This window comes from Amphiura filiformis, chromosome 3, assembly GCF_039555335.1.
Source record: "Amphiura filiformis chromosome 3, Afil_fr2py, whole genome shotgun sequence".
In the NCBI taxonomy this organism is placed as follows: domain Eukaryota; kingdom Metazoa; phylum Echinodermata; class Ophiuroidea; order Amphilepidida; family Amphiuridae; genus Amphiura; species Amphiura filiformis.
In genome coordinates, this window is record NC_092630.1 from 39,288,224 (window position 1) to 39,313,905 (window position 25,682).

At 41.5% G+C, this 25,682-nt stretch overlaps 1 protein-coding gene and 1 non-coding gene across 2 annotated transcripts; both read right to left on the reverse strand.

Moving 5' to 3' along the window:
* Positions 1 to 585: 585 nt before the first annotated feature.
* Positions 586 to 25,574, reverse strand: LOC140148482 (coatomer subunit gamma-2-like). Its single transcript, XM_072170462.1, has 20 exons — positions 25,409 to 25,574; positions 22,837 to 22,889; positions 22,107 to 22,187; positions 21,318 to 21,389; positions 20,717 to 20,872; positions 20,075 to 20,167; positions 19,368 to 19,571; positions 18,787 to 18,827; positions 18,507 to 18,561; positions 17,506 to 17,652; positions 9,269 to 9,553; positions 8,464 to 8,707; positions 7,928 to 8,003; positions 6,596 to 6,699; positions 5,907 to 6,104; positions 5,361 to 5,509; positions 4,207 to 4,375; positions 3,485 to 3,582; positions 1,672 to 1,807; positions 586 to 1,014 (listed from the first exon to the last, which is right to left on the reverse strand). The coding sequence occupies exons 1-20, from the start codon at positions 25,446 to 25,448 to the stop codon at positions 785 to 787; spliced, it is 2,631 nt and encodes an 876-aa protein (XP_072026563.1). The 5' UTR covers positions 25,449 to 25,574; the 3' UTR covers positions 586 to 784.
* Trnat-ggu (transfer RNA threonine (anticodon GGU)) lies at positions 5,002 to 5,075 on the reverse strand. Its single transcript has one exon. It is a non-coding gene; the product is annotated as a tRNA-Thr (tRNA).
* Positions 25,575 to 25,682: the final 108 nt, after the last annotated feature.

Below are 25,682 nucleotides of genomic sequence, written 5' to 3' on the forward strand. Positions count from 1 at the left end.
AGAATTATTACTTCATACCCTACACAGAGTATCCTGTGTGTACAATTTATACCTTGGTTACATCGAGGCATCACAACCTTACAGTTCTCAGTACAGAGGGTATTGTGTAATTGTACCCTTTTTCCTTCACAATGTAACAATTATGTTCATAGATCCGATTTCTTGTGCTTATCTTCCTTTCAAATATCATAGCAACATGATATCTATTCCATTATTTTCTTCACCGTTTCCCAGGGTTTTTTTTTTACTGACAGTGGTAATGCTTTATCAGAGAAGTAAGTTAGTTACCACAGATATTCATACATGCTATCACTTGCAGTTATGCTTATCACTTGTTGTCAGTCACAAATTCGTTTATGTTGAATTGTGTACATGTAGCTTCAGGACAGAATTAATGCATTTTACTGTAAGATGCCTAAAATTTGATATTGTCACACCAAAGGTTAAACAGTTCTTGTAAGACGAGTCAAATATATTAGCTCTGTCCCCTAACATCTATTTTGGAATGTTCATTCACAAATCAATTTTCAACAAGGCCATTTTCCACTGAGCAAAATGTTTTAAAGCAGTGTCACAGTATTATATATATAGGAGCAAACATGGTTGTTGTTTAATACTTACGATAGAGCAGTTTAAAATAGTATTTTTCAAATGAATGTTTAGTGTGAACCACTTAATATATGCTATCAAGTTTTGAAGCCCATTATAATAATATATCTAGACAGTTAATGACTAGTTGATAAATCCACAAAATATTTTTTGACTATTTGAAACGTAAAATGTCTTAACCCACAGCAGCAGATATGATCTCGCTAACGGTCAAATCGCTGCTACGGACGGTGATCTGCATGGTGACGGTGTCTTGGAGTATAAGTTTGGACCGTACTAGTGTGTCATGACCACCTCGGAATACACCAGCTAAATATAACGAATGAGACGTCTTCCCTTCTGGAATCTTGTCAGAACGCTCACAGGGCTGCATGCCAAGGAAACCAATGATATCTTTTACTGCATCTGCACATCAAGAAAGAAGAAAAAATCAAGTTAATTTATAATATAAAAGATCTTCTAAATTATGGTTCAGAGCATAACTGTTGTCACTAAATACCAGTTTACTGAGACTAACTTGAACCTTTGAATTTTAATTTTTCGTAAGACGGATGAATTTGGGGGCACACAGTGACACACGCAAGAAGCTATTCTGGAAATCTTCTTGTTAAATTACATATGATAAAGATTTGTAACAAAGTTTATCATTTTATTTTGAGTAGCCCGAAGTTTCTTTTATAATTTTGAACTGTGATCCAAATACCATGAGGAAGATGAATCATCAAAAAGGCACTGGATTAGTACAGAACACAAAAGCTTGTGACAATGCTGATGAAGGCAGACAGCTTATATGTACAAAGAATTTGAACCTATCATTTGCTTTCTGCATAACATTATTCAAAATATGCTCTCCATAAAACATGTTGGTCAATATCAATTCTACTTGACACATTATTGAGCTGATATTGTACACCAAGGACAGTCCACTTTAAAATGTGTTACCTTGTTTAGTTTTTGTTTTGTACCTAAGATGACACATTCGGTTTTCCTGGTCTCCACAGCCAACTAATGATGATGAATTAATCTAAGATGCTTTCCATGTACACTACAGATTGTACTTACCAGATATAGATTTTGAACCCAATGCATATGTTTCTTCTACTTCATTTTCATCTCCTACTTCCTCCCAAGAAGCTAAGAAATTGGGTTTCAATACTTTCTGCATGTGGTCTGCTACCGTTACATCAATATCTTCAAGCTGAAAACAAAATTGTTATTATTTGTTACCATTAATTACACCAATAAACAATGTGCATTAAATCATGTCTCTTGTGAAACTTCCTCATCCAAAATCCTTCACATATGTGACATGATCAAGGGGAATAAGTCACATGTCGGCAATTTTCAATTAGTGTTTTTTTTACATCATTTTACAAATGCTACATTTTAATGCAAACCACATCAAAATTGGACATCTGGTTACTGAGTTATGAGTAATTTATCAATGGCTGAAAACAATATAAAACAAAAGAATTTGAACACTGTTTTTGCCAATATCTCAAAAACAATATTAGCGACATCCAACTCATTCCCTTGATCATGTCACATATACTTTGACTAATGAATATTAGAAATAGCAATGGCATATTAATTTTTAACTGAGAATTGGTGTGACTCATTCCAATATGGGCTTTCTTAGACACAGTAGGTAAAAGCTCAAATTGGGTGGCCACATCACAGACCTACTAAAAACCACAAACAGTCAACATCCCAGCATCACCCGATAATGAGAGACGTGAAATATGTGCCATAAAGTGTCAGACGAAACTACTATGCATATACCGCATATTTTTACGGTTTGACATGCAACACTGGCGTTAATTGTCAAATATGTACGATCAAATATGAATATGCCAGAATTCACAGCATACAAAGCGAGTGGACTTTGACTGTTGATGGATAGTCTGTAGTAGTCTGTGGGTCACAATTTTTGCATGCTGCCAGGAGTATCTAGTAGTGTATATGGGCCCGATTACGCTGTGAAATGTTGTTGTGGAAAGGTCATTAGTCCTCTGCACAGCAAGCCTCTTACATTCCCATCATAAAGCGGTACCTATTTATACACTAGGATGGAGAGGAGCAATTGAGGATATAATATCTTTCTCAAGGGCACAACACACAGAGTTGAACCCAGGCTTAAAACTACAATCTTATAATTATGAGTCCTACACTCTTCAACTATACTGCGCCAATAAAGTTTCCTTACACTTGGAAAAATAATCACAATTTCAAAACTGAATAATATTGGGGAAAATTTGTTTTTTTAATAGATGCACTATCTAATCCTGCACATTATGACACCACATTGAATCCAATGTGACCTCAAGAAGTAAAGTTATAGCGATGGAATAGACGAAGGTCCAGTTTTAAAAATGACAAACTGGCCTATACAAGGCGCAAAAAGAATCCAACAAGCGCAACAAAGAGAAAACACAGTTTCTTCAATGAAGCGTTATTTAAACTTTCATTTTAATTGTCAGTTCTTTTGTTTCAGTATTCTTTTGTTCCTTTTGTTTTAAATTAAAGCCAAACGCATAAATTATCCATTCATCACTCTCAAACCAGATGTCTAGTCTGTGGAGTTTTGAATAGGCCAGTTTGTCACTTTTAAAACGGGACCTTCGTCTAATCAAATGCTTGTAACTTTGCTCTTGAAGTCACATTGGATTCAATGTGGTGTCATAATGTGCAGGATTAGATAGTGCATCTATTAAAAAGACAAATTTACCCCGATATTGTTCAGTTTTGAAATTGTGATTATTTTTCCAAGTGTAAGGATACTTTATTGGCGCAGTATACATCACATGTGCCGTATACACACTGCTTGGTCTTCATTTAGTAGAAAACTGAAGTAATAAATGTGAGGAAAGCTTACCACATATTCATCTTCATAACCCTCCTCATCAGCTTCTCCTGTGTTGGGATCACAATCTTTAACCGTAAATTTCAGAGTGTTGCTGAAGGTTGATGTCACTGCAACAAAAAAGCCAACCATGTAAAGATAATATGCCTGCTAAAAATGACTAAACATGAGCCGATACTGGACGACTTTATATGGCAGGCCAGATCCACATCAATGCGCACTTCCTACATGCACACACCATCACACCATGAGCGCCCTACACACATGCACTGTAACACACTTACAAGAATGCACTCATTCTGCAAATTTCCCAGATATGGATCCCAAGTGTCGTGTAGACAGTTGCTATTATTGACACGGATTCCGGAAGTGCATGTACATTAATGCGCATTGATCTGGCCTCCCGTGTTCTGTTTTACGGTCATTGCATGAAATTGTTGGGGTTTGTGTTGGACCTTGGTATTTTTCCTTCGCGCTCCCTTGGAAAATACCTCAACCCAAAACAAACCCCTCCGGTTTCCCGCAATGACTTCAAACCAGATAGCGCAGTTATTATGGTCCAAATAAAAACTGGCACTTTCAGTATATTTCAAACAAATCCTTACTGAAGAAGTATTAAACAGAGGATTTGGATCGTTCAGTCCCCTAACAAGCAATACTGGTTTCAGAATGCATGACACTATTTCATTAACCGGAGATACCAGAAAGATTTTTCTACTAAAAAATGTTCTCACCTGCAGTAGGGTCATCTGGTAATTGTACACATGTATAGGTTATTCCTGGTTGGTTGTATTTGAGGCAAGGAGCTGGTACATAACATGTCACCTCAAAGCCTTCAGATGACTCCATTTGTACTGTAACGTTTTCTAACTGTTGGTCATTTAATGTGTTGGTACAATCAAACTGCAACAAGAATCAATATTCATGAAGATTTAGTTAACAGAATCATACCATTTTTCACCTTGCAGTGACGCGTCACGCATTGAGGCAGCTATTTCGGGCGTGCATCTATGCAGTGTCTTTTTAAGTGCGTGCCTGTGTACACTGGCACTTTGAGCAAAAGTTAGCGATTTGAAGCTGCGCCCAATGAAATGCGCACTGACATCACTGCCATATCATGGTGGAAAATGGTTTAGTTAAACAAAGGAAGTGTGCTCTGACTCTTGTGATTATCATCCAAAACACCAACTGCAGCATATCCCTAATATGTTTTATTTATATGACTTAGTTTGATTCGAGATAAACCCTGCTATTTTTTACAAACAAAACCTCTCCATTGTTTTGTTTTAGAATGGTTATCCTTGTGGATAAAAGCCTCTACAATAAAAGAACCAGCAATATGATTTGCATTATTAAAGATGACACATACTCTTTGTGACTAAATAATCCCAGGTTATTTAGAAACGAGAGCCAATTTTGATTGGAGCCAGTGAAATTGGCAGTTTTAAGATAACTACAAAATTATTTATGAGAAAGGTTTTTAACACAAGTCTCCACATACATAAATGACAGCCAGTGAAAAAATTTCATTGACCATCCAGGATTTGAACCTGGGACCTTCGGATCACCGGACCGATGCTCTACCAACTGAGCTAATGAGTCAGATGGAGAAGAGCAGTGATGTTATTATCTATAGGCCTTCAGTTCAATACCCGCCCTCTATCTAAAAAAAAAAAAAATTCTTTGCTATTAACAATATGCATCGTCTCCACACATTCAGGATCTAAGTACTTGGATGCAAACACCAGCAAAAGCTCATGATGCCCTGAGTTCAAGTGGGCATACATCTGTGCTATGCTGTAAGCAGTTTGATAGGTCACATAATGTACCATGTAAACTGTCTGTGGCTTGTATCACCTGTCTCTTTGTATTATCTATATTAGCTTACCTGGAACACCAAATAATCTTTGAAGGTATGCTTGATGCACCGCACCATGTACTCTGTTTCCGATTCAGTAAGTTCTGACGGTAGATTGGATGATTTAAATAAGGGACCCAAGCCCATTGTTGCCAACTCTGGTACAGCTGCAAGTTGTTCTGTAATCAAATAAATAAATTTAAAAAAAAAAAATTTCACAAAATGTCCAATATGCTTCTTGTATGAAACTGTTAAGATTTACTCAGCAAGCTTAAGCTTTTAGAATTCAATTGCAGTATTATCTACTAAACAAGAAAAAAATAAGCAATTGACTTGACTTTTTAGCACGAAAAACACTATGTTTTGGGAGCAAATAGCGTACAAATGCAAACTTTTGCATGCTTTGCACCTATTGACACATCAAATAGCAGAAAACACTTTAATTTGTGGTTAAAATAGTATTTTTTTGCGCTTAAAACAAATCCCTGTAAAACAGGACCAAAATATGCTCGTCCCCTGACCCCGCCAATTTTAATGCAAGCTCCCGCCGCCACTGTCAACAACCATCCAGCTTACCAGCATATATTTCTTGTGTTGAAGCCACCATTTTTTCTGCTTGTTTGGCAGCAGTGGGAGCTGTGTCTTGATGAGTCTTCTGTTCTGCCAATGGTGTGGTGTCCAGAGGAACAGTCTTCATGTCAAAGGCATCCTCAGTTGGGTCTAAGGTGTAGTTGTGTAAGGCTCTCTCCAATCCAATAATGGATACAGTCAAACCTGCAAACAATGTAAAGGTTTGTGTCAGTAACAACACCAAAGAATGCTACAAGACAACATGCCATCACTAAACACTAGTCATTGAAAGGGTTACAACTCCTATAAGCAGCCATACACTTTGTGTATAGCAATTGTAATTCCATTGCCCTATGCAACACAGCTTTGTAAAGGAGAAAACACAGATAGCAGTTAGTTATGATGGTTAAACTACCAGGTTTTGGTGCCAGCCTCACTTAACTATCAGCTCATATTAGCTGGGAAATTTTGATAACCACTTTGGGGCATTGGTTTACCACGGATGAAAAAGTGAACAATTACGCTTTCTAAAAATATTTCACCTGCAATGCAGATTTTTAATTCATGTGTAACACATAACAGGTTTATAATGTTCAAATCTCCACTTACTATTAACACATTATAGGCTGAATTCCAGCATGTATTGTATACTTGACAAATGTGCTTGACAAATTTTTTATGTTGTCTTGCCTTACCATTAAGTATATAAGCAGAATTGAGTGCTTTCTGTTGTTGCTTGAGTACAGTCAAATAAAATGTGGCTCTGTCCCGTACTTCATCATCATCATCCAGTAAACACCTGAAAATGCAAGAAAAAAAACTCACTCACTTTAGAATAGCAATACTAGAAGAAATTGGTAACAGCAAGCATTAGAAAAATCTCAAATTTGCAACCTTATATTGCAAAAGGTCCACACAATTTCATAAATGTGCATGTATCATAAATATGCATGCATCCACCGTCTATTATAGCCCTATTGTTAAACTGAAATTAATACTGACTTGAAATATTGATTAAAAAAAAATCAATATATTGGCCACTTGATAAATCGATTTTTTTTCCCGATTTTACTCATATCTTCTACATACCGATGTAACAGCATGCATCATGCCATTTGGACTCGCAAATGCGCCAGCCACCTTTCAGCGACTTATGGAGCACTATGCCATTTGGACTCACAAATGCACCAGCCACCTTCCAGTGTCTTATGGAGCACTATGCCATTTGGACTCACAAATGCGCCAGCCACCTTCCAGCGACTTATGGAGCGCTATGCCATTTGGACTCACAAATGCGCCCAGCCACCTTCCAGCGACTTATGGAGCACTATGCCATTTGGACTCACAAATGCGCCAGCCACTTTCCAATGTCTTATGGAGCACTATGCCATTTGGACTCGCAAAGGCACCAGCCACCTTCCAGTGTCTTATGGAGCACTATGCCATTTGGACTCACAAATGCGCCAGCCACCTTCCAGCAACTTATGGAGCTCAATTTAAGTCATTTTGTCCCAATTTTTCACTACTTTTTTCATTATCGGCAACTTGGATATATATTGATTTTCTTCAGAAAGTGATTGGATATTCGATTTATTGATTACTATCAATATATCAACGGTTCTTAGTAAGCTATCAGGAAAGTGTACACATGCAAATTGTGTAAACTAGGCTTGTTTGTACAGTCCCCAGGTGACTAGTTACTGATGTCTTGAAAAGTTGAGGTCTTGCATGCTGGCTATTTTGTCTGGGGTAGTGTTCCCATCTATAACCGTTTTGAGAAAGTATGAATTTTTGTATCAGTCTTTGGTTGTGTTATAAAGCTAGAGAAAGAGGCATATGGGGCTGGCTGTATAGGTTTCCAACAGGTATAGAGGATAGATACTGGTGATTGCATTCTGGATTGCGATTAATCTTTCACATTTTCTCCTAGATTGAAGGCACTTCAATTCCAGCTTCTGGTGCATTTCTGACACATAATATCCTTGACCCTGTGATCTTGACTTGCAATTTGTTACACCTTTACTTACCTCTCCAGTAGGACAACAATACTTGGGAGTAATTGTTCACAGTGTGCACCAAATTTAGCCAATGAACTCACAGCAGCTGCAAACAAATCAATAACCAAGTTTATAAGATTAAAATTTGTTCAAATAAATAACCAAGTTCACAAATGGAACATTAAATACAAGTGAAAACAGTTCATGTTCTCAACATTTTAGGCAAAACAGAGCCCCTTTTTATGCTCTGTCCATTGAGAATATTCAAATTTATCTGTCCATTGTTAATTTCAAAGCATAAAAAAGACACCAACTTGTTCATGTTATTAACTCTTGCTTAAATATCGTGTCAAATATTATGTAGTGTGAAAAAAAGACAAGAAGCTAATATAATGCTAGTTTACAAAAATTTCATTTTCACACTGTTACCTTTATTAGAGATGTTTCAATATGTAGGGGGAACACACTTTTCTATTGCTAAATCAATGTTTACATCACATTTATCAGTATATCACACTGTACAAAACAGGTGTCTATAATTGATACCATACAATAAGTAATCATACCTGCTCTAATAGCAGCATTCTCCAAGATGACCCTGTTGTAGATGAAGCGAATATACTTGGAGGGAGACGGTGTGCGTGGTCCCTCGCGACCCAGGAGATGAAGGATACGGGTTGCCAGAGATGTATGCTCGCAATCTTCAATGAATTCACACAAGTGAGCTAAACCGGCATCTTTAGCATCTGGTGTCTCCTCTATGATGGAGATGATGCAGTCAACGATGGATTTCTTGTATTCAAAACCTCCCTGTATCAATGAATATTATAAATGTGTCAACTTTTGTTTCCACCTGATGATGTAGCTATAATTTAAAGGCCTTCATTTACCACATGTACTAAACAACAAAAATTTATTGATTTACAATTTACAATTTTTTTTATCAAAACTTTAGTGTGTTTTAATTGTGTATAATTTGTGTAAATTCGGTCAATGTCCCAGGTTAGGCGCAGAAAATCATGTCCATGTTTGGTTAGTTAACTACTGGGTCCTTGTTTGCCAGCAAATACCTGTAGGAGTGTGTGTGTGTTTTCATCCGTCAATACTTGTGTTATTCTAGATGATAAAAGAGCACTTAACAGACTGAATGGGCCCTAACTCACACAAGTATGACATCTCACACTGCAAGCCTATTTCGATGCTCTGGCTTATTAGTAATTACATGGTATGTTACCAAGGTACAGCAGGGGTACTACTGGTAGTAGCTCAAGTGTGGGGCTAACCGCAAATGGAGCAATTATGGTGTGTACATATTTTACCATCAAGATGTGTACAATATTCCAACAAACTAGATAGATACATTTTACATACCTCATCTCTCAGCATGCTGGACAGGAAATTCATCATGACCACATGTTTACGTGGGAACTTGACACACAGGGCTCTGACCGCTTCAACCACCACCACTTTGAACTCATCCGAGATCTCCGACATAAAGGTACCAATCTGCTTCATGAGTCGGTCCACACTGCTTTCACTGCCTGTCTTCAGCAGGGTTGTTATGGCTAGGGTTGCTATGCTACGATTCACATCTGTAATCAGATTTTCCAAGTCTAGATTACATGCCGTCACTGCAGCAGGATGACTCATTGCAACCTGTTTTCAAACATTACAGAATCAGTTTAAATAATCAAACTTAATTGTGCTCTTGTTGAGTTTATGATTGTTTTTCAGTGATCATCAAAATTGACTTTGGGTTCAATATGAATGAAATAAAATATTAACTTTATATTGCTGATTCTATGCAAGTAAAATGGCATATTAAAAACTGGGAGATTGAGTAAATATTTAAATGCATTTTGCAAATGTATGCTGTTAGTAAATATTAGTCCCAAACAAAAATGTTTGGTAGACTCATAACCGGTGCGATCTTACCTTTCCGATGTTGATTAAGATACTTCTTGCATCGATCCCGAGATGCGGAAAAAACCAATAGTCATTTTGTCCCACATAAATGAATAAATAACAAAACCCCCGATCCCCGGTGGACTCACCCAAAAGGTGACGTCACACCATATGATCGCCCTTATCCGACTTGGGATCCCCTACTCGGACCAAACTTGTAGGGGGTGGCCGGGGTACGGGATAATCAACATCGGAAAGGTAAGATCGCACCGGTTATGAGTCTACCAAACATTTTTGTTTGGGACTAGACTCAGTACACCGGTCGATCTTACCGTTTCGATGTTGATTAAGATACTTCTTGCATCAACATCTGAAAGATCGATCTAGCAAGTAACCGGCGGATGGAGGTACAAGATTGGTCAGCATCTGATCAGGGATCGGGAGCGGTAACGATGGTTTTCGCGAGGTCAGAAAATATTTTCCCCAACGGTCGGGAAACAAAAAGACCACGCGATCACAGACATAAACCTCCTTACTTAATAAGTTTGGTGGTTAAGAATAGCGACACTGGTTCTTACCATGCTGAGTATTCTGTATAGTCTGAAAACCTGGTACCCGTACACCACCGTATTATGATCGCCCGAACAATGTCCGGTAAACCTCCCGCCCGTCTCTGATTACTAACGTAAGCGGAAGTATCGTAGAGAAGGGCGAAGGTGGCTTCCGGGACACCGCCTGCTAGATCTCCTCAAGGGACAACCGAACGGTATACCCAAGATGATGAGATAGCTCGTGTCGAGTGGGTCGGGGACGCGAAACCTTCGCGATCCCCGGACCCCACCAACACCTGGACCAGCCATTGCGACAGCGGCTGGACCGAAAAACTCTGTAAGGGTGATGAATGCGGTCGTGAGTCCCTCGCAAGGCTTGTGTTCGAAGAAATAGTGCTGCAGCGCCTTATCGGACACCCCAGCCTATCTTTGGCTTCAGCCAACCTTGCCCAACCCTGGGGATTGGAGAGGGACGAATGTCGGTATGCACCGCGCCCGTTCAGTAGTCACGAGAACAGAGCGCCCGAAACAGTGTCGCTCCAGTGTTTGTGAACACGAAGCTAACCTCGAGACCGTGTGCAACTCAGCACCGCCGTCCCGAAGCCAACGCCAAACCGAAAGCCATCTTGAGAGTTACGTATTTAAGCCACGCCTTTGACGGAAGGTCAAAAGGGTGACCCTTAAAGTAATCTAAGACTGTGTTGGGATCCCTAGGAGGATCACTTTCCGTTTTAGTAGACACTCGCTGAACATACCGTCGAGCGTGAGACTAATAAGGTAACCATCGGCTATGATAGTCGACCGCCTCGAAACCTCGGTGAATGGAGAGGACAGCTGACTTATAGCTGGCCCCAGTGGCCCGCTGAAGTCTTGCTTGGAACTTTTCTGTCAGAAACTCCGAACTAGCAGCACAGAGGTTTCTAGCGGGAGAGCTATTTGTCTCATTGCACCAAGCGGAGTATGGAGCCAGCCTCTGGCTATACGTACGGCGGGGAGACTTCCGTCTAGCCCCGGCGATGAGCAAAACAGCTTCCGATGAAAAGTATCCCTCCGCTGCGTGTTCCTGGTAAGGGCCATGCAGCTAACTGCAGGTGCTCTAGTGATAGACTGGGTACCTCCGCTCCGGGCATCCGGAGTAGATCTGGTACCTGGGAGTGCCAGCGGCCTTGCCGCTAGCAGAATGACCATGCAGTCTTCCCACCCGATCTTGGCCACCACCCTCATGAGTAGTGAGATCGGAGGGACTGCATAAGCTGTCAGCCCTCCCCAGTCTATGGACAGAGCGTCCACGGTGAATGCTTGGGGTCCGCGACCCTTGAGCAGTACACCGGCAGTGGATGATTGCGATGAGATGCGAACAGATCTTTCGAGGGTGGTACATCCCCTGAAGATCGTCTGAGCGACCTCGCGGAGCAAGGGACCATTCTGCTGGTCCCGCCACCCTTCCTCGTGACAGATTGTGCGCGAGGATGCTGGTGACGCCCGCGATGTGTATCGCTCTCATCGTAATCTGCCTGAACTTGCACCACCCTATCAGGTGTCGTGCATGCAGGCTCAATCGTGGTGGCCGGAGTCCCTTGTCTGTTGGGGTAGGCTACCACGGTTGTGTTATCCGTCAGGACAACGGTATGTGATTCCACGATCACCTCCTCGTAAGCGAGGGAGGTTGATGTGAAACTCTGTCTCTATGGCCCCCATAGGCCCGAGACGGAGTCTCCGTGGATGTGGACCCCCAGCCCCGTTTGACGCTATGGTCGCTCACTACGTGACATACCGGGGTGCAGGAACCTGACACCCTGGGTCAAATTGGGCTGATGGGTCCACCACCAGAGTTCCTCTCGCGATCTCCGACAACGGAACCGCGAGGGATATTGGTGACGACTGGGCCTGCAAGCAGGCTAGAAGGTGTAGTTGGGTAAGCCTAACGTAGAAACGGCAGTACAGTACGAGGTCTACCATACTGGCCATTAGGCCTACCACCTTCATCCATGCCACAGCGGGTTTTGCCCGAGACTCGCCAAGAGTCAGGCACACCGCACCATGTTCGCCACCCGCTCGGGTGAGAGCACCGCGAACCCCTCCGTGAGGGTGATCTGGGCCCCTACAAATAGTGGTGTTCAAGCGTCGGGACCACGCTGGACTTTTTGAGCTGATCAAAAATCCAGGGTCCCGCACCCTACGGACTATCAACCCCATGAGACCCGTAGTCTTCAGTGGAGTGCGTCCGATATGAGCCAAACGTCCAGGTAGCAACTGATGTTGACACCCCTGTGCTTCAGGTACGCTGCCACCGCTCTGACCAAGAGTGTTAAACACCCTGGGAGAGATGGACAGGCCGGATGGCCGGTATCAAAACTGGTAATTTTGATCCTGTACCTAGAAGCGCAGATGCCTCCGATCTTGAGAGGCGATTGGCATATGCAGATAGGCGCGTCCGAGAGATCTAGCGATGTTGTTCCCATGCCCCTGATGGGGCAGGCTAGCACCGAGGCGAGAGTCCCCATTCTGAACCTCTTGGGCCTGAAGAACGTGTTCAACGGCCTGCGGTTCCGGATGGGGCTCCCGTCGCCGGTCTTCCTTGGAGCCAATGGCTCCAAGATCACCCGTAGAACGGGGGGTAGACCGGGACAATCGCCCGCTTCGTGAGAAGCTGTGTGATCCCTGTCAGTAGTGCCCGACGCTGTGGACTACTCTGAAATGTGCAGACGAATGTGGGGAGACTGGGTTGCCAGTCTGTAACCCCCACTCACCACTGACCATACCCAGGCGCTCAAAGAGATGGTTTCCCACCTCTGGGTGAAAGCCATAAGCGGTCGCCCACTGGGAGATCCCCTGTGGAAAACCGCTGAGCCCCCAGGAATGCTCTGCCTAGCTTCCCTTGGAAGAGCGCTTGCTCTTCTTCGGGCTTGCCAGCTGTTCCTGTGCTACCCTTGCGCCTCCCAGAAATGGGTGCTGCAGAGGTAGTGGGCTCGGGTACTGTTGGTGGTGCACGGCCTGCTGAAGTCGGAGCTCCTACCCATGGTAAGGGCAGTTTCCGACCTCTTCAGAGTGCTCCTTGGTAGCTTCTTTGCACGGTCCTCCACCGTGCGCAGAAGCATCCAAAGAGAAAAGGGACCCTGCCTTTCCATCGCGTTGAGCGATTGGAGTGGCAGGCCCTCCCCGGGCGCTGAGTGGACACCCTATGGGCTAGGCCCATGGAGCTCTCGTTGAGGCTAGCTGTTAGCACCGCTAATAGGCTCACCTCGCGGAAGAGCTCAGATGTTGTCTGAGCGTGATACGCTTGACGACATCTGGGTCCCTCTCGGATCCCCTCAGGTAGGTCTCGTGGTCCTCCCGCGTTACACGCAGAGGAAGCGTGCAAGCACGCGGCGTCATAGCTCTACTGAGCTCGACAGCCCTACGATATCTACCCGTGAGGTTTGCCGGGAATGAGAGTGCAGGCGTCCCCTGTGAGGAAGCAGCAGCTGAGCATCCTACTGAAAGGATCCCCGGGTCCTCCTCCATGGACTCCCCCTTAGGGGGTGTCCGGAGGAAGATCAGTGTGTTGCTCCCCTCAAGGGCAGCGGGGAAGGAGACTGTAGTGATGTCACTACCGGACTCAGCTTCCGACTCCTTTCCCTCGCCCACAGTATCCGTATCATGCTCTGATGATGACGGTAACTGAGGACGGGCATCTGAAAGCGGTAAGAAGGCATAACCACTGTGTGGCTCGCCGACTACCTGCCAGCAGAAGAGGGAGTACTCCCGCAAGACCCTGAGGTATCCGCCATGGCACCACTGGGTCCGCATGCTCTCAGCAACCGTCGTCCTAGCGCTAGCAGCACGGGCCTACCCTGATCAAGATCTGGGTTAGCCCCATGCCGGCTGGCCTGGTCAACAGCTGATGATGGTACTGCGTGGCCATCGCTGGCGACACTTGCCACGGTGCTAGGCCGTGGAAGAAACACCCTGCGGCGGGTACCACGGGCATACCCGCCGGCAGCTGACCCTGAAAGGATCCGCCACCAGGGTAACCCCATGGTACTGCAGTACCAGCACCGCCTCCCCCTTGTTGCCACAGAGACTGTGGCGACTAAGGCGAGTGCTGCGGTACCGGTGCGGTATCAGCGTGGGTACCCGTGAGGGTTCCCAACTGTGGACCGCTGTACCCTCGCCACACTGCGTTCCCTGTTTGGGGGATCAAGCTGTGTGCTGGCGTGGTACCGGCGCGGTACTAAGCGTAGGTGCCCGTGAGGGCTCCGGCTGTGTACCACTGTACCCATGCCTCACTGCGTTCCCCGCAAGGGATCAAGCCGTGTGTATGGGTACCCGCTATACCGGCTGTCCCTTGGCTAGAGGGAGCTTGCCTAGTACCACGGGTAGCTGAGCGTGCAGATACCCCGATCAATCACCTCGCCACCTGAATAGGCAGCGTCAATCAATGGAGCTATGCCCTGTTGATTTGACAGTGATCGATCAAGAGAGGGTAATTGACCCATTGACGGTAATGGATAACCCACGCTCCGCTGGCTCTCGAGGACATAAGTGGGTTGTTGATCAGCTAGGCTGTTCAAGCTACTTACTGTACCCTCTAGAGCTTCGCCCAAGGTCGCTGTGTGTGGCGGACCACTCACGGCAGCTATGGGCGGGTGCATAGCGGCTACCACTGAAGTCAAGCCGTGGCTCGTCTTTGTAGCTGCCACCGGATGCACCTGGGTCGCTGTCCCGTGAGAGCTGCGAGGCCAACCCCTGAATAATCGCCAGCCAGTCCCTGTGGACAGCCAGCAGCTATTCTAGGGCCCAGGGTATCACTCGGCGGTCCCGCCATGGAACGCTGCCGTGTGACAACCCCAGTTGGTTCTGCTAAGACTACACCCACAGCGTTAGCCGCGGTAGCGACTCTGCTGAACCCATGCATGCTAGGGTTCAACCCAGGCAAGCCCGGGGGACCCTGGCATGCTGCCCGTCGCTGGCTACTACTTTGGCTGTTTGAGCCCGAAGACATGCCTGCAACAGACGGGTGTCCTCCTGCTAAAAACCCGTGAGGATTTTCGCTAGAGGGCTGGTATCCTCCTGCTACAAAACCCGCTAGGGTTTTCGCTGGTGGTTACCGCTCTGCTGCCTGCTACTTTGCTCCGACGTATAGTCAGTGCTTTCGCTGGCTGCTGAGCCTTTGGACGCGCTTAGCAGTCCCGAAGGAACCGCCTGCTTGTCCGGGGACCGGAGCCCCTTAAGCAGACCTGCCATGACCCATAGGGGCTGTCACAGCAGAATCTACCGTATCGACTGGTATCCTCCTGCTGCAAAACCCGCTAGGGTTTCCGCTGGTGGTTACCGCTCTGCTGCCTGCTACTTTGCTCCGCCGTATAGTCAGTGCTTTCGCTGGCTGCTGAGCCTTTGGACGCTTAGCAGTCCCGAAGGAACCGCCTGCTTGTCCGGGGACCGGAGCCCCCTAAGCAGACCTGCCATGACACATAGGGGCTGTCACAGCAGAATCCACCGTATCGACCTTACCAGTGCCCTTGGTAGATTTCTTCTTCGTCTTATGGCGATGACGGAGCCTATCCCAATCGTCAAGCTGGAACTCGGAGAGTCCTAAGCAAAAGAAAGACATCTAGAAGATCGTGAGCACTCCCTGTGGGTGAAACAGAGCGGTGTGGGTCCCGCTCCGTCACCAGGGAAGGGCAAGCCCGACAGGGCCGAGGCGAAGCGAGGAGAAAAGGGAGGGGGCTACCCCCCCAACACGCGACTCAAGCCCAGTAAGCAAACCTGAGCACGGAGGCTGGTCGCTAACGTTAGAGGTAAAGTAAGGACTGGCTAACTTTATTACTAAAATGTCAGACGGGTCCCTACCAATCCCCACCGTATGAATATCTGATTAACTCGTCTTTATTGGACGGTAATGAAGACATAACGATAGAGTAATCACCCTAACATAGCAACAATAACCTACCGTACATGAAATACAATGTGTATGTACAAACATCTATTGTAACTTACAGGCTGCAATGGTTGTTTTACGTGGGAACAAAATGAATGGCGTCCAACGAGCGGCCATTTTGAATTGCTCGTGTGTCCCATATATAAACGGAGGCACGATATGTAGCTAAGTTTTGGATCGTTTTTTGTCACTTTTTCGCCAGAAAATGCCGTCAAAACTATCCTCAGCCGAACAATACCGGTTTGGTTTTACCTAAGGTGTGAAACTACAACCAGATATCTCGCCTTTGGTCGAGAAATTGATACACAGTGCTATGAACAATCGATAGGCACGTCTGTGTCAGTCGGAGACCAAGGAGGATAAGGGATTTATCATATGGTGTGACGTCACCTTTTGGGTGAGTCCACCGGGGATCGGGGTTTTTGTTATTTATTCATTTATGTGGGACAAAATGACTATTGGTTTTTTCCGCATCTCGGGATCGATGCAAGAAGTATCTTAATCAACATCGAAACGGTAAGATCGACCGTGTACTGAGTCTCTTCATTTTAAACACTGTAATGGACTATTCCAGTTTAAATCCATACACCCCTATGGAAGACATGACCTTAATCTTCCACACAGGAGTGTGGATTTCAAATGGTGTTATCTAAATGGATGACTCCATTAGAAATCTACACCCCTTGGAAGATAAAGGACATGTCTTCCATTTGGGGTGTATGGATTTCACCTGGAAAATCCCACTACAGTTTGCTTACTATATAAGCCCACCCCCCTAGATGGAAGATTTCACTTCAAAAATGGGGGTGGGCTTATAACCGGGGAAGGGCTTGTGCTTTAATTTAAAAATAAGAACAATTATCCCTCATTTGTATATGCCCAATGTACCAGTAATTACTATCATCTATGTCAATTTCTTAAAATTATAAGTGGGAATGTTAATTATCAACTGATATTTTTTATATTTGTTCTTAAATATGAGAGCAAAGCATTGATTTGATTTAAGAACTTCGCCAAAATTTAGTACTGGGCTTATACCTGAGTGCACCCTTGTTCCCAGAATGTTTTGAAAAATAGGGGGTGGTCTTATAGCCGAAGGTGGGCTTATACCCGGGTGATTACGGTATATGTATTATATTCAGTAATTGAATGTCAACATGACTTTAACAATGATCTATTTCATAATCTTATAGAATTCTTTGAACAAAATGTTTCTGTCAAAAATGTCTTACCCTGTTCAAGGTTTTGGTGGCAGCAAATCTCAACGTTGGTTTGGGTGAACTGAGGAATAACTGGAGTACTGAGACAGCTGGGGCAAGCTCCCGGGCTGTGGTATTCTTCATGTTCACAATAGCATGGGCAGCCTCGTAGATTACCATCTGAAATATGAAGTTAATTATCGTTTAATACATCTAAATACAATGAGTCAATTAAACACTTAAATTGGAACTAAGTCCAACTAAAATATAGTTAACATTGAAAATGTTGTGAACAAATTAATGTAATACAACATATTAGCATATTTGTAAATATTTGTAAATACACTCATACACACATTTCAAGTTGAAATCATGACCAGGCATGGCTGCCTCCTGGCTTAATTTGTTTCAACCTTTTATGGGCAATATGATCTAATTAACAGACCACACACCATGCCTTTCCTTGTAGGACAATACAAGTATACATGTCAGTTTGACCCTCACTTAATTCCACACCTGTTTCCCCCTGTGATGGCTTTAAACCAATTATGTCAGAATTCTATCTGGTCAGCATTTTTCAGGAAGTAGCCACTACAGGCTAATGGCAATGATGTTGGTAGAGAATGGGAAGAGTTCAGGTGTAAATTACAATATGTCCAAAGGCTGCATTGTGTATAGTTGTGGTACAATTACTAAATAGGGTGCAACTTGCTAGACTTAAGTCCAGTTCTCGTTTACGGAGTTTAGGGTTAGGGTTGGGGTAGGGCATATATAAGATTAGTAGAGTTGCACCCTATACGGTAATCGCTCCATATTTGTATTACTATTATGTTAGTTTATTGAGATACTTTGTAATTGCTAATTAGCACTAATTAGTGTATGTTATTGACAGGTTACGATCATTACAAAAACAACAAATGAATACCGAAGAACACTATCAATAGCAAAATAGATAAAAACAAAAATACATGAGGCAGCACTGATGTATATATTACATGTTACACCTGAACTCTGTTACCTATGTATTTGCTTACCTCACTCTTATGCCTCAGGCAACTCTCAATGAAATCAAACAATGGACTATCATGTCTGAAGAGAAAACATAATGGTACACAATTTTGATTAGTAACTGGAAACATTTTGTGAAATAGACCGAACTAACAGCATATTATACAGGTTTTAAAGGTTTCATTGGTTTTAAGATGGGGATTGTCTGAATTTAAATTGAACACACTGCAAACACAACTGAGGTTTACATTTAAAGATGAAAACAAACAAATCATAGGCTTTATAGGCAATACATTTTACACTTACCCAGAATCCTCTTCTTCAAGTAGCTTAGAAGCGATGCGGATCTGTTCAAATGAGAAATACAACCATTTGCTAGATAAGTTCACTTAATAATAGATTTTTATAGTTCATGTAGTACCATAAGTTATTCAAACACAAATTTGAGAAGAATCAATCACAATTTAAGTGACTAATATACTTAAATGAAAAGGTCTTCTTGCTACAAACATGTATTGTACAACTAATAATTGTACAGTACAAACATATAGATGAGTTGACCTCAATGTTTATCAACAAAGGCAAGGGACTGGTATATCGATATGCTTGAGCAAACTGCATACAACAACTGCACTGTTCAATAGCCTTATTGTGATGTGCTGCAAGTTTAAAAGTATGGGCCCTAAACAAAATATGATACTCGCATAAACTGCCAGGCAAGGAAAAATGGGAATTGTGATGATGTGCATGCATACTGCCAGGCAACTCATCTGTACTGTACAATAATCAATTATTATGCACAGAATATGAAAAATGTGGTCTGTTTGGAAATTCATTTCTACACTTCATCAGAGTGAAACGCTACAAGGAATCCATTCAGTACTCACCAACATACAAGTGGCATAAGGAGACTTGAGTCCACCACGGGTATACTTATTGACCAGCTTGGTAACGGCAAGACGATCACGTTTACGTATATGATAGAGAAGTCCTAGGGCATGGTATTGTACCATGACATTGTCACTAGAGGCTGCCTCCTGGGCTTCATTCACCCACCGTTTGACAACTTCTGGGTTTTGCCTGTACAGGTGCTGTAACAAGAATATATTTAACAAGCCTTTATGCAACAACTCTTTATGTAAGCCTATGATTTATTCTAGCCATATAGTATGATGATCAGGTCAAGGATGTCAGTGGATTTCAGGTAAAATGCTCGTAACTCAAAGTTGGGTCTCACATATGTAACCACTTTGCAGGAAATTGCCTGAATCATGATCAGAATACCCAAAAACTGAAATCCTGCAATTGCAGGAAAACTAGTCACATCTGTTAGTTTTCTGAACATCTTTGGGGAAGCTGAATACTAGTGTGACACTGCAACAAAATTAAAATGTCTTGGAACTTGCGAATGACATAATATTTATTTAAGCAGATGGTGTTTTAATACTACATTAATGTCATGCTGACTGATTGATTCATGGAGAAGAGGGACATGGAGAAGAGAGGTAACCCTTTTACAGAACTCTTGCAATGCCACATTTGATCGAATTGTAATTTGTATTAATTTTCAGTTATTGAAGAATATGCAACTTACCAGAGATGATGACAGTGCAGCACTGGACACACTATGCACCTTGTCAACAATAGCCTGCTTCATGTAACGCTCTATACTCTGAAGCATTGTACCCTAAAATAAACAAACAATATATACACATTGATTAATAACACACTAAAGTTATCTTTCAATAGATATTCTACAATCCACATCTACAGGTTACTTAGATCTACAACCAAAACAGCTAATTATGTGTTGTTACAGCAGTGGAAGAAAAAGTCTTGACAGAGCTGGCACCACTTTCTTCATATGCCATTGGCCAACAGTACTAGTGGAAGCCTCATATTGACAAACTTCTAACACAAGATATAATCCAACACAATCACAACTTTGCTATGTAGTCTAGATCCATATGTCTCTTGTCCACTAAAAAAAATTCTTGATGCCATACCATTCCATACAATATCACAGGCAATTAAATGCTTTGAATTTTGCAGGAGATCCAATATGTTATAGTGTATGGCGGGAATAACAAAACTCATATTTGCAAAAGACAACCAATATTGCTATGAAATTAACACAAGTTCATCATCAATATTTAACAGCATGTGTGATTACCACTGATTACCACATTACAACTTCCACCAAAACAATTATAGTCTGGTACATATAATTACTTACATCAGTTATCTTACACAGAGTACGTATAGCAGATGCTCTGTACATATCTTCTTTGCCTGTCATATCCTTGGTGAGACTGCTGGTAACAATGATCACATCTTCAGAAATATTTGCCATCTCCTTGATTGCCAAGTACACCATTCGACGCAAAAATAACTAAAAGATCAAACCAAATATGGACTATATGTTAGTCATGGTTTTGTGACTTTAAAGGGATATACACTTGTTTCATTTTGATACCCAAAACCAATGTATTGATATTTTGCTAGAATTAGATAACTTGTGATTAAAAACTTGACCCTGCTACTTGAAACCCTCTCTACACAAGTGTTGAATGCTGACATCAAGTTTCTATCAATTTTTTTTTCAATTCAAAAATTTCAGAATTGTAAATTTTCATGACCATATTTGAAATCAGCATGAAAAATGAATTCAGCAAGTCCAAACAAGCTTAGTATTGGCTCAAGTGGTTCTTAAGATAGGTTGTGATATTTTGAGAAGATATCTCAAAACTATTTATGCTGAAACCTGTGGCTAGCTTGCAAAGCATCAGGTCAAATAGAGCACCTTCAAATAAAAAAATTAATGCTGCCATACTTACATCATTGGACTGAAACAGTTTGGTCATAGCAAAGAAAGCTTCAGTGGCCTCTGTGGTACCAACATGCTCACCCTAAAAACAAAACAGACATGGTAGCATGATCCATTAGAAGAGTTTTATAGTAACAAGTAGGTCAATACATGCAGGTGTACCTCAACTTCTTCATTTTTTGCACTAGCTAGTTGCGTAGTTAAAAGTTACCAGCCTGACAGCAACATTCAGTAATACTTGCCTAAATAGTACTATTATATTGAGCATGCTAAATTATCACCTACCAGTACCATGTAATTTTCCAATTTTACCAACCTGATAGCAAAATCATTACCTAATGACTGTCACTTTGCAGTTATAGCAGCCAGTACCTTTGAATCCAAATTCTATCCCAAAGAATGTAACAGTGCATTCGTTTATCAAATTATATGCTCCAAATGCCCATCCTTTTACCTACGGTACTCAAAATTGATCACAATCTCATGATTAAGTTACATTCTTTTCTTATTTAGCGTTGTTAGAATGTCTGAACTAGGGATGAAGTTGATACCAACATAATAACACAATATGGTTAATTATAAATGTGCTAAGTATACGTACTATGCCTTTCAATCTAAAAAAACCAGTACTGTGATAATTGATATTGCTACCACAAGCTCTATACAGAACTCACTAATTGCAACAGCAATTAGCGAGTGTTGTGTAGAGCTTTGCAATATTTCTTAGTACCAACATTAACAAAATTATTATTACTAGATAAATAATAAACACAATACAACATGACTATAACTTGCTCACCTGGTTCAGGATGTACATGATCTTGGTCAAAATGTGGCAACATTTCCTTGGATTGATTGGAGTTTCATTGAAGGTTCGAGCCTAATTTGATGGAAAATAAAATAGCAACATATGATAACTACAAAAAAAATATACATATACAAGAAATCAAATTTAATAGCCTATCAAGGTTTAATATCTGTCCAGGGGTGAAATTTAGTGGGAGACGGGAGCCGTTTGGCCCCTAGAAACTCTGAAATGGCCCCTGGTTCCAACTCAATTTTAGTTGACCAGGGGACACTTTTCTCACAAAACTGGCCCCAGGATAGTGAACCAAAAATATCAAATTCAAAGCAACTAGTGCTTAAATTTAACTCATCCAGCACATCTTTATTTTTATTGGGCTCCTTGGTAATTGGAAATGGCCCCTGGTTCTTCCAAACTCGGTGAACCAGGGGCCACGTTTTTGCCAAATTGGCCCCTGGTTCAAGTTCTCTTATTTTCACCCTTGAATCTGTCTAATTTTCAATTCCTCAAATTTTCCATGTATTCTTACTTTTGTAAAAAAAACTCACAGGTTACTTACTACCAGCAAAATACCTGTTCAATTATAAAGTGTGTACTGTGAAATAAGTATTTTTGAAATTTAACTATTGCTAGAGTGCATCAACGGCACATTCCAAATCCAAGTTTGTCTTTGCACTTTGAAGTTATGCCATATTTTTCAGCAAGTAATAAGCAAGTTACTCACTTCCTGCAACACAGAGCTCTTCTCCAGTCCTTGAAATGGATTAGAAGCTCCACCTGAAATAAATTTAAGAAACAGTAGAGGATTAGGTTAACACATTTATAAACAAACAAAAAATTGCGCTCCAAAACAGAGATGTGAGATGATGTGTTTGTTTAAGGGGTACTACACCCCTGTGGTAAATTTGTGACTATTTTTGCATTTTTCTCAAAAATAATAACACACTGGTAATAAAATTATGTATATTATTAGGGCAAGGAATCCAATTACTACACTGAAATTTCAGTGACTCAAGACAAGCGGTTCAGTATATATGATAGGAAGCGAGGTACATGCTAGCGGTACCTTATTTCTTATCATAAATAACAAACCACTTGTCTTGGGTCACTGAAATTCCAGTGTAGTAATTGGATTCCTTGCCCCAATAATATACATAACTTTTGTTACCAGTGTGTAATTATTTTTTGAGAAAAATGCAAAAAATAGACACAAATTTATCGAGGGGTGTAGTACCCTAAATGTTAGGAGTTCCAAAAACATGAAGAAGGCTGAAGAGCTGTGCATGTGTCACTGTGGTGTGGTTTAGACTGAGCATTCACCATATATTCACATTTTTCAATTTACAAATTTTGTCAACAGTAGGCCTACCTTTATCCAGTACTTTATCCTTGAATCAGGGTTCGATTTAGAGGGGTTTTACATGCACAAATGCATGTAACTTTGGCTCTGTGCATGTACAATTTTGCCTGTGCATGCAAAATTTTGTGTTATTTAGCCCATTGTGAGGAAAAAATCAGAGTTGTGCATGTAAATTTTATTTTCTAAATCGAACCCTGCCTTGAATACAAGTCATCATGCAGTGATAGTTAGATTTCATAAAATAAAATTGCCTTTGTGTAAAACGGATCGCCTTGGTGAAAAATGATGCATTACGGTACTTGCATTTTTTGTACAGTAAGTCATTGTCAATGATGGCCACAGAAAACTGCAGAATTTTAAAAATGGACATTTGCCCATAACTTTTCTGATATTTGAGCTACATACATTTCTCATTTTTTAAGTTAAATAATCACTTCTTAAACAAAATAATTTCCATGTGAAAAACCTACTTGAAAATTTTGTGATCATGTCTATCTAGGGTATGATCAGAAATGTGATGTGATCAAGCAAAATCAGTCGGAACTCGGAAAAATTTAAATTTCAGTTTAGGAAAAAGCATTTACAAAGCGTTAACTTAAAGCTGGATTTTACAGAAAACCCCATTAACATTGAACAACCAGTTCCAAAGATATGAGCAATAAAAGAGTTTCCAAAACAAAAGGAAATATTTCATTTGTTTGGCTATATAGGCCTATATCTCAAAATCAATATTTCCGAGTTCCGACCGATTTTGCTTTGATCGCATCACAAATGAAATGGTAGCCCGAAATATCATGGCCCTGTTCCTTCCTCACTAGGGTAGACATGTCCACATTGCTTATTATAGAGGGCGACATTCAATCCAAAAAGTTGTGTCCACAATAGCTCACAGTCAATGGCTTAACTGTGTAATCCCCATAGGGAAATACAAAAATTTGAAATTTGGACACCAGAAACTTGGAGACGTAGTCTAAAATGTGCTGGTACTTTATCCTTGATACAGAAGTCAGCATGCAGTGAAAGTTAGATTTCATAAAATAAAATTGCCTTTGTGTAAAATGGATCATCATGGTAAAAAATTATGCATTAAATGCTTGTTTTGTACAGCAAGTCATTGTAAGGTATTGTCAATGATGGCCGCAGAAAAGTGCAGTTTTTTAAAAACAGACATTTGCCCATATCTTCGCTAATTTTTGACCTACAGTCGTACCTGGTTGACCCCTCATTTTTTAAGTTAAATAATCACCTTTTTAAACAAAATAATAATGTGAAATATCCTACTTGAAAATTTTGTGAACATGCCTAACTAGGGCCATGCCCATGAATGCCCTACGTACGGACGTACGTAAAAACGGGGCACCGTGAACTCACGTCGCGGTGATGACGTCACACTGACGGCATCTATTTATAGGAAGAATTCAAAACACGGCGACGATAACAGTCACAAGTTTGGTCTTTTACATCCTCAAATGTGCTCAAAATTTACGAACATGCACCAAAATCAAATATGTTTTGTTTTAAGTCTCATCTTCACGTGAGGAATGGTAGGAAGTGGTATTTATGAGAAAAAGTGGTATTTTATGTGTACCCTGGACCAGATATGCTCAGGAGAAGGACAATGGCCATCGTAGTGACGGAGGTGTGAGTGCTTGGCTGGGCTAATGAAATGGCATCAAAAACAAAAAGAAAAAGGATCAACATACAGTGAGCAAATATGTAATTGTTGTCTTATTGTAAGCAAATCATATCTAAATTCAAATTTATATCATATTATTAATGAAAAACTGTAATTTCAGACGGTTTTCTCGGGAAAATCAGTGCAGTCTAAAATCATAACATGTCGAAAACCAAACTGCCGAATTCGTAACCTCCCAAAAATAATACACATCCAGGGCAGCTGTATCTTTACATTAACACGGCTTTCTTATGTCATTACCATCTTCTTCGTCCTTTTTGTCCCTTCTTAGCATCATCATGTCTGGTGGGTTCTTAAAAAACCAAAAAACCGGATGAAAAAGGCTGATAGGTTAATCGAAAAGCTGTTTTCTACGATGTACACTTCTTCCACGTCAGCTTCGTCCAGCGCACCCCGTATACTTAAATGTATTCAGTACGCGTTGTTATGAAAATAAAATAAATTTCAAGATAGTTTTGACATTAAAAACGTATATTAGAAAGAAAAAATAATAAACTTTATTCTTATGAAAGAT

Excerpts from the sequence above, each read along its gene's own strand:
- LOC140148482 (XM_072170462.1), bottom strand. The coding sequence starts at position 25,448 with ATGATGATGCTAAGAAGGGACAAAAAGGACGAAGAAGATG. Across the intron at positions 8,708-9,268 it reads CCAGCATGCTGAGAGATGAG|GGAGGTTTTGAATACAAGAA; the intron begins GTATGTAAAATG and ends TCATTGATACAG. Across the intron at positions 4,376-5,360 it reads AAGATTATTTGGTGTTCCAG|TTTGATTGTACCAACACATT; the intron begins GTAAGCTAATAT and ends TTCTTGTTGCAG.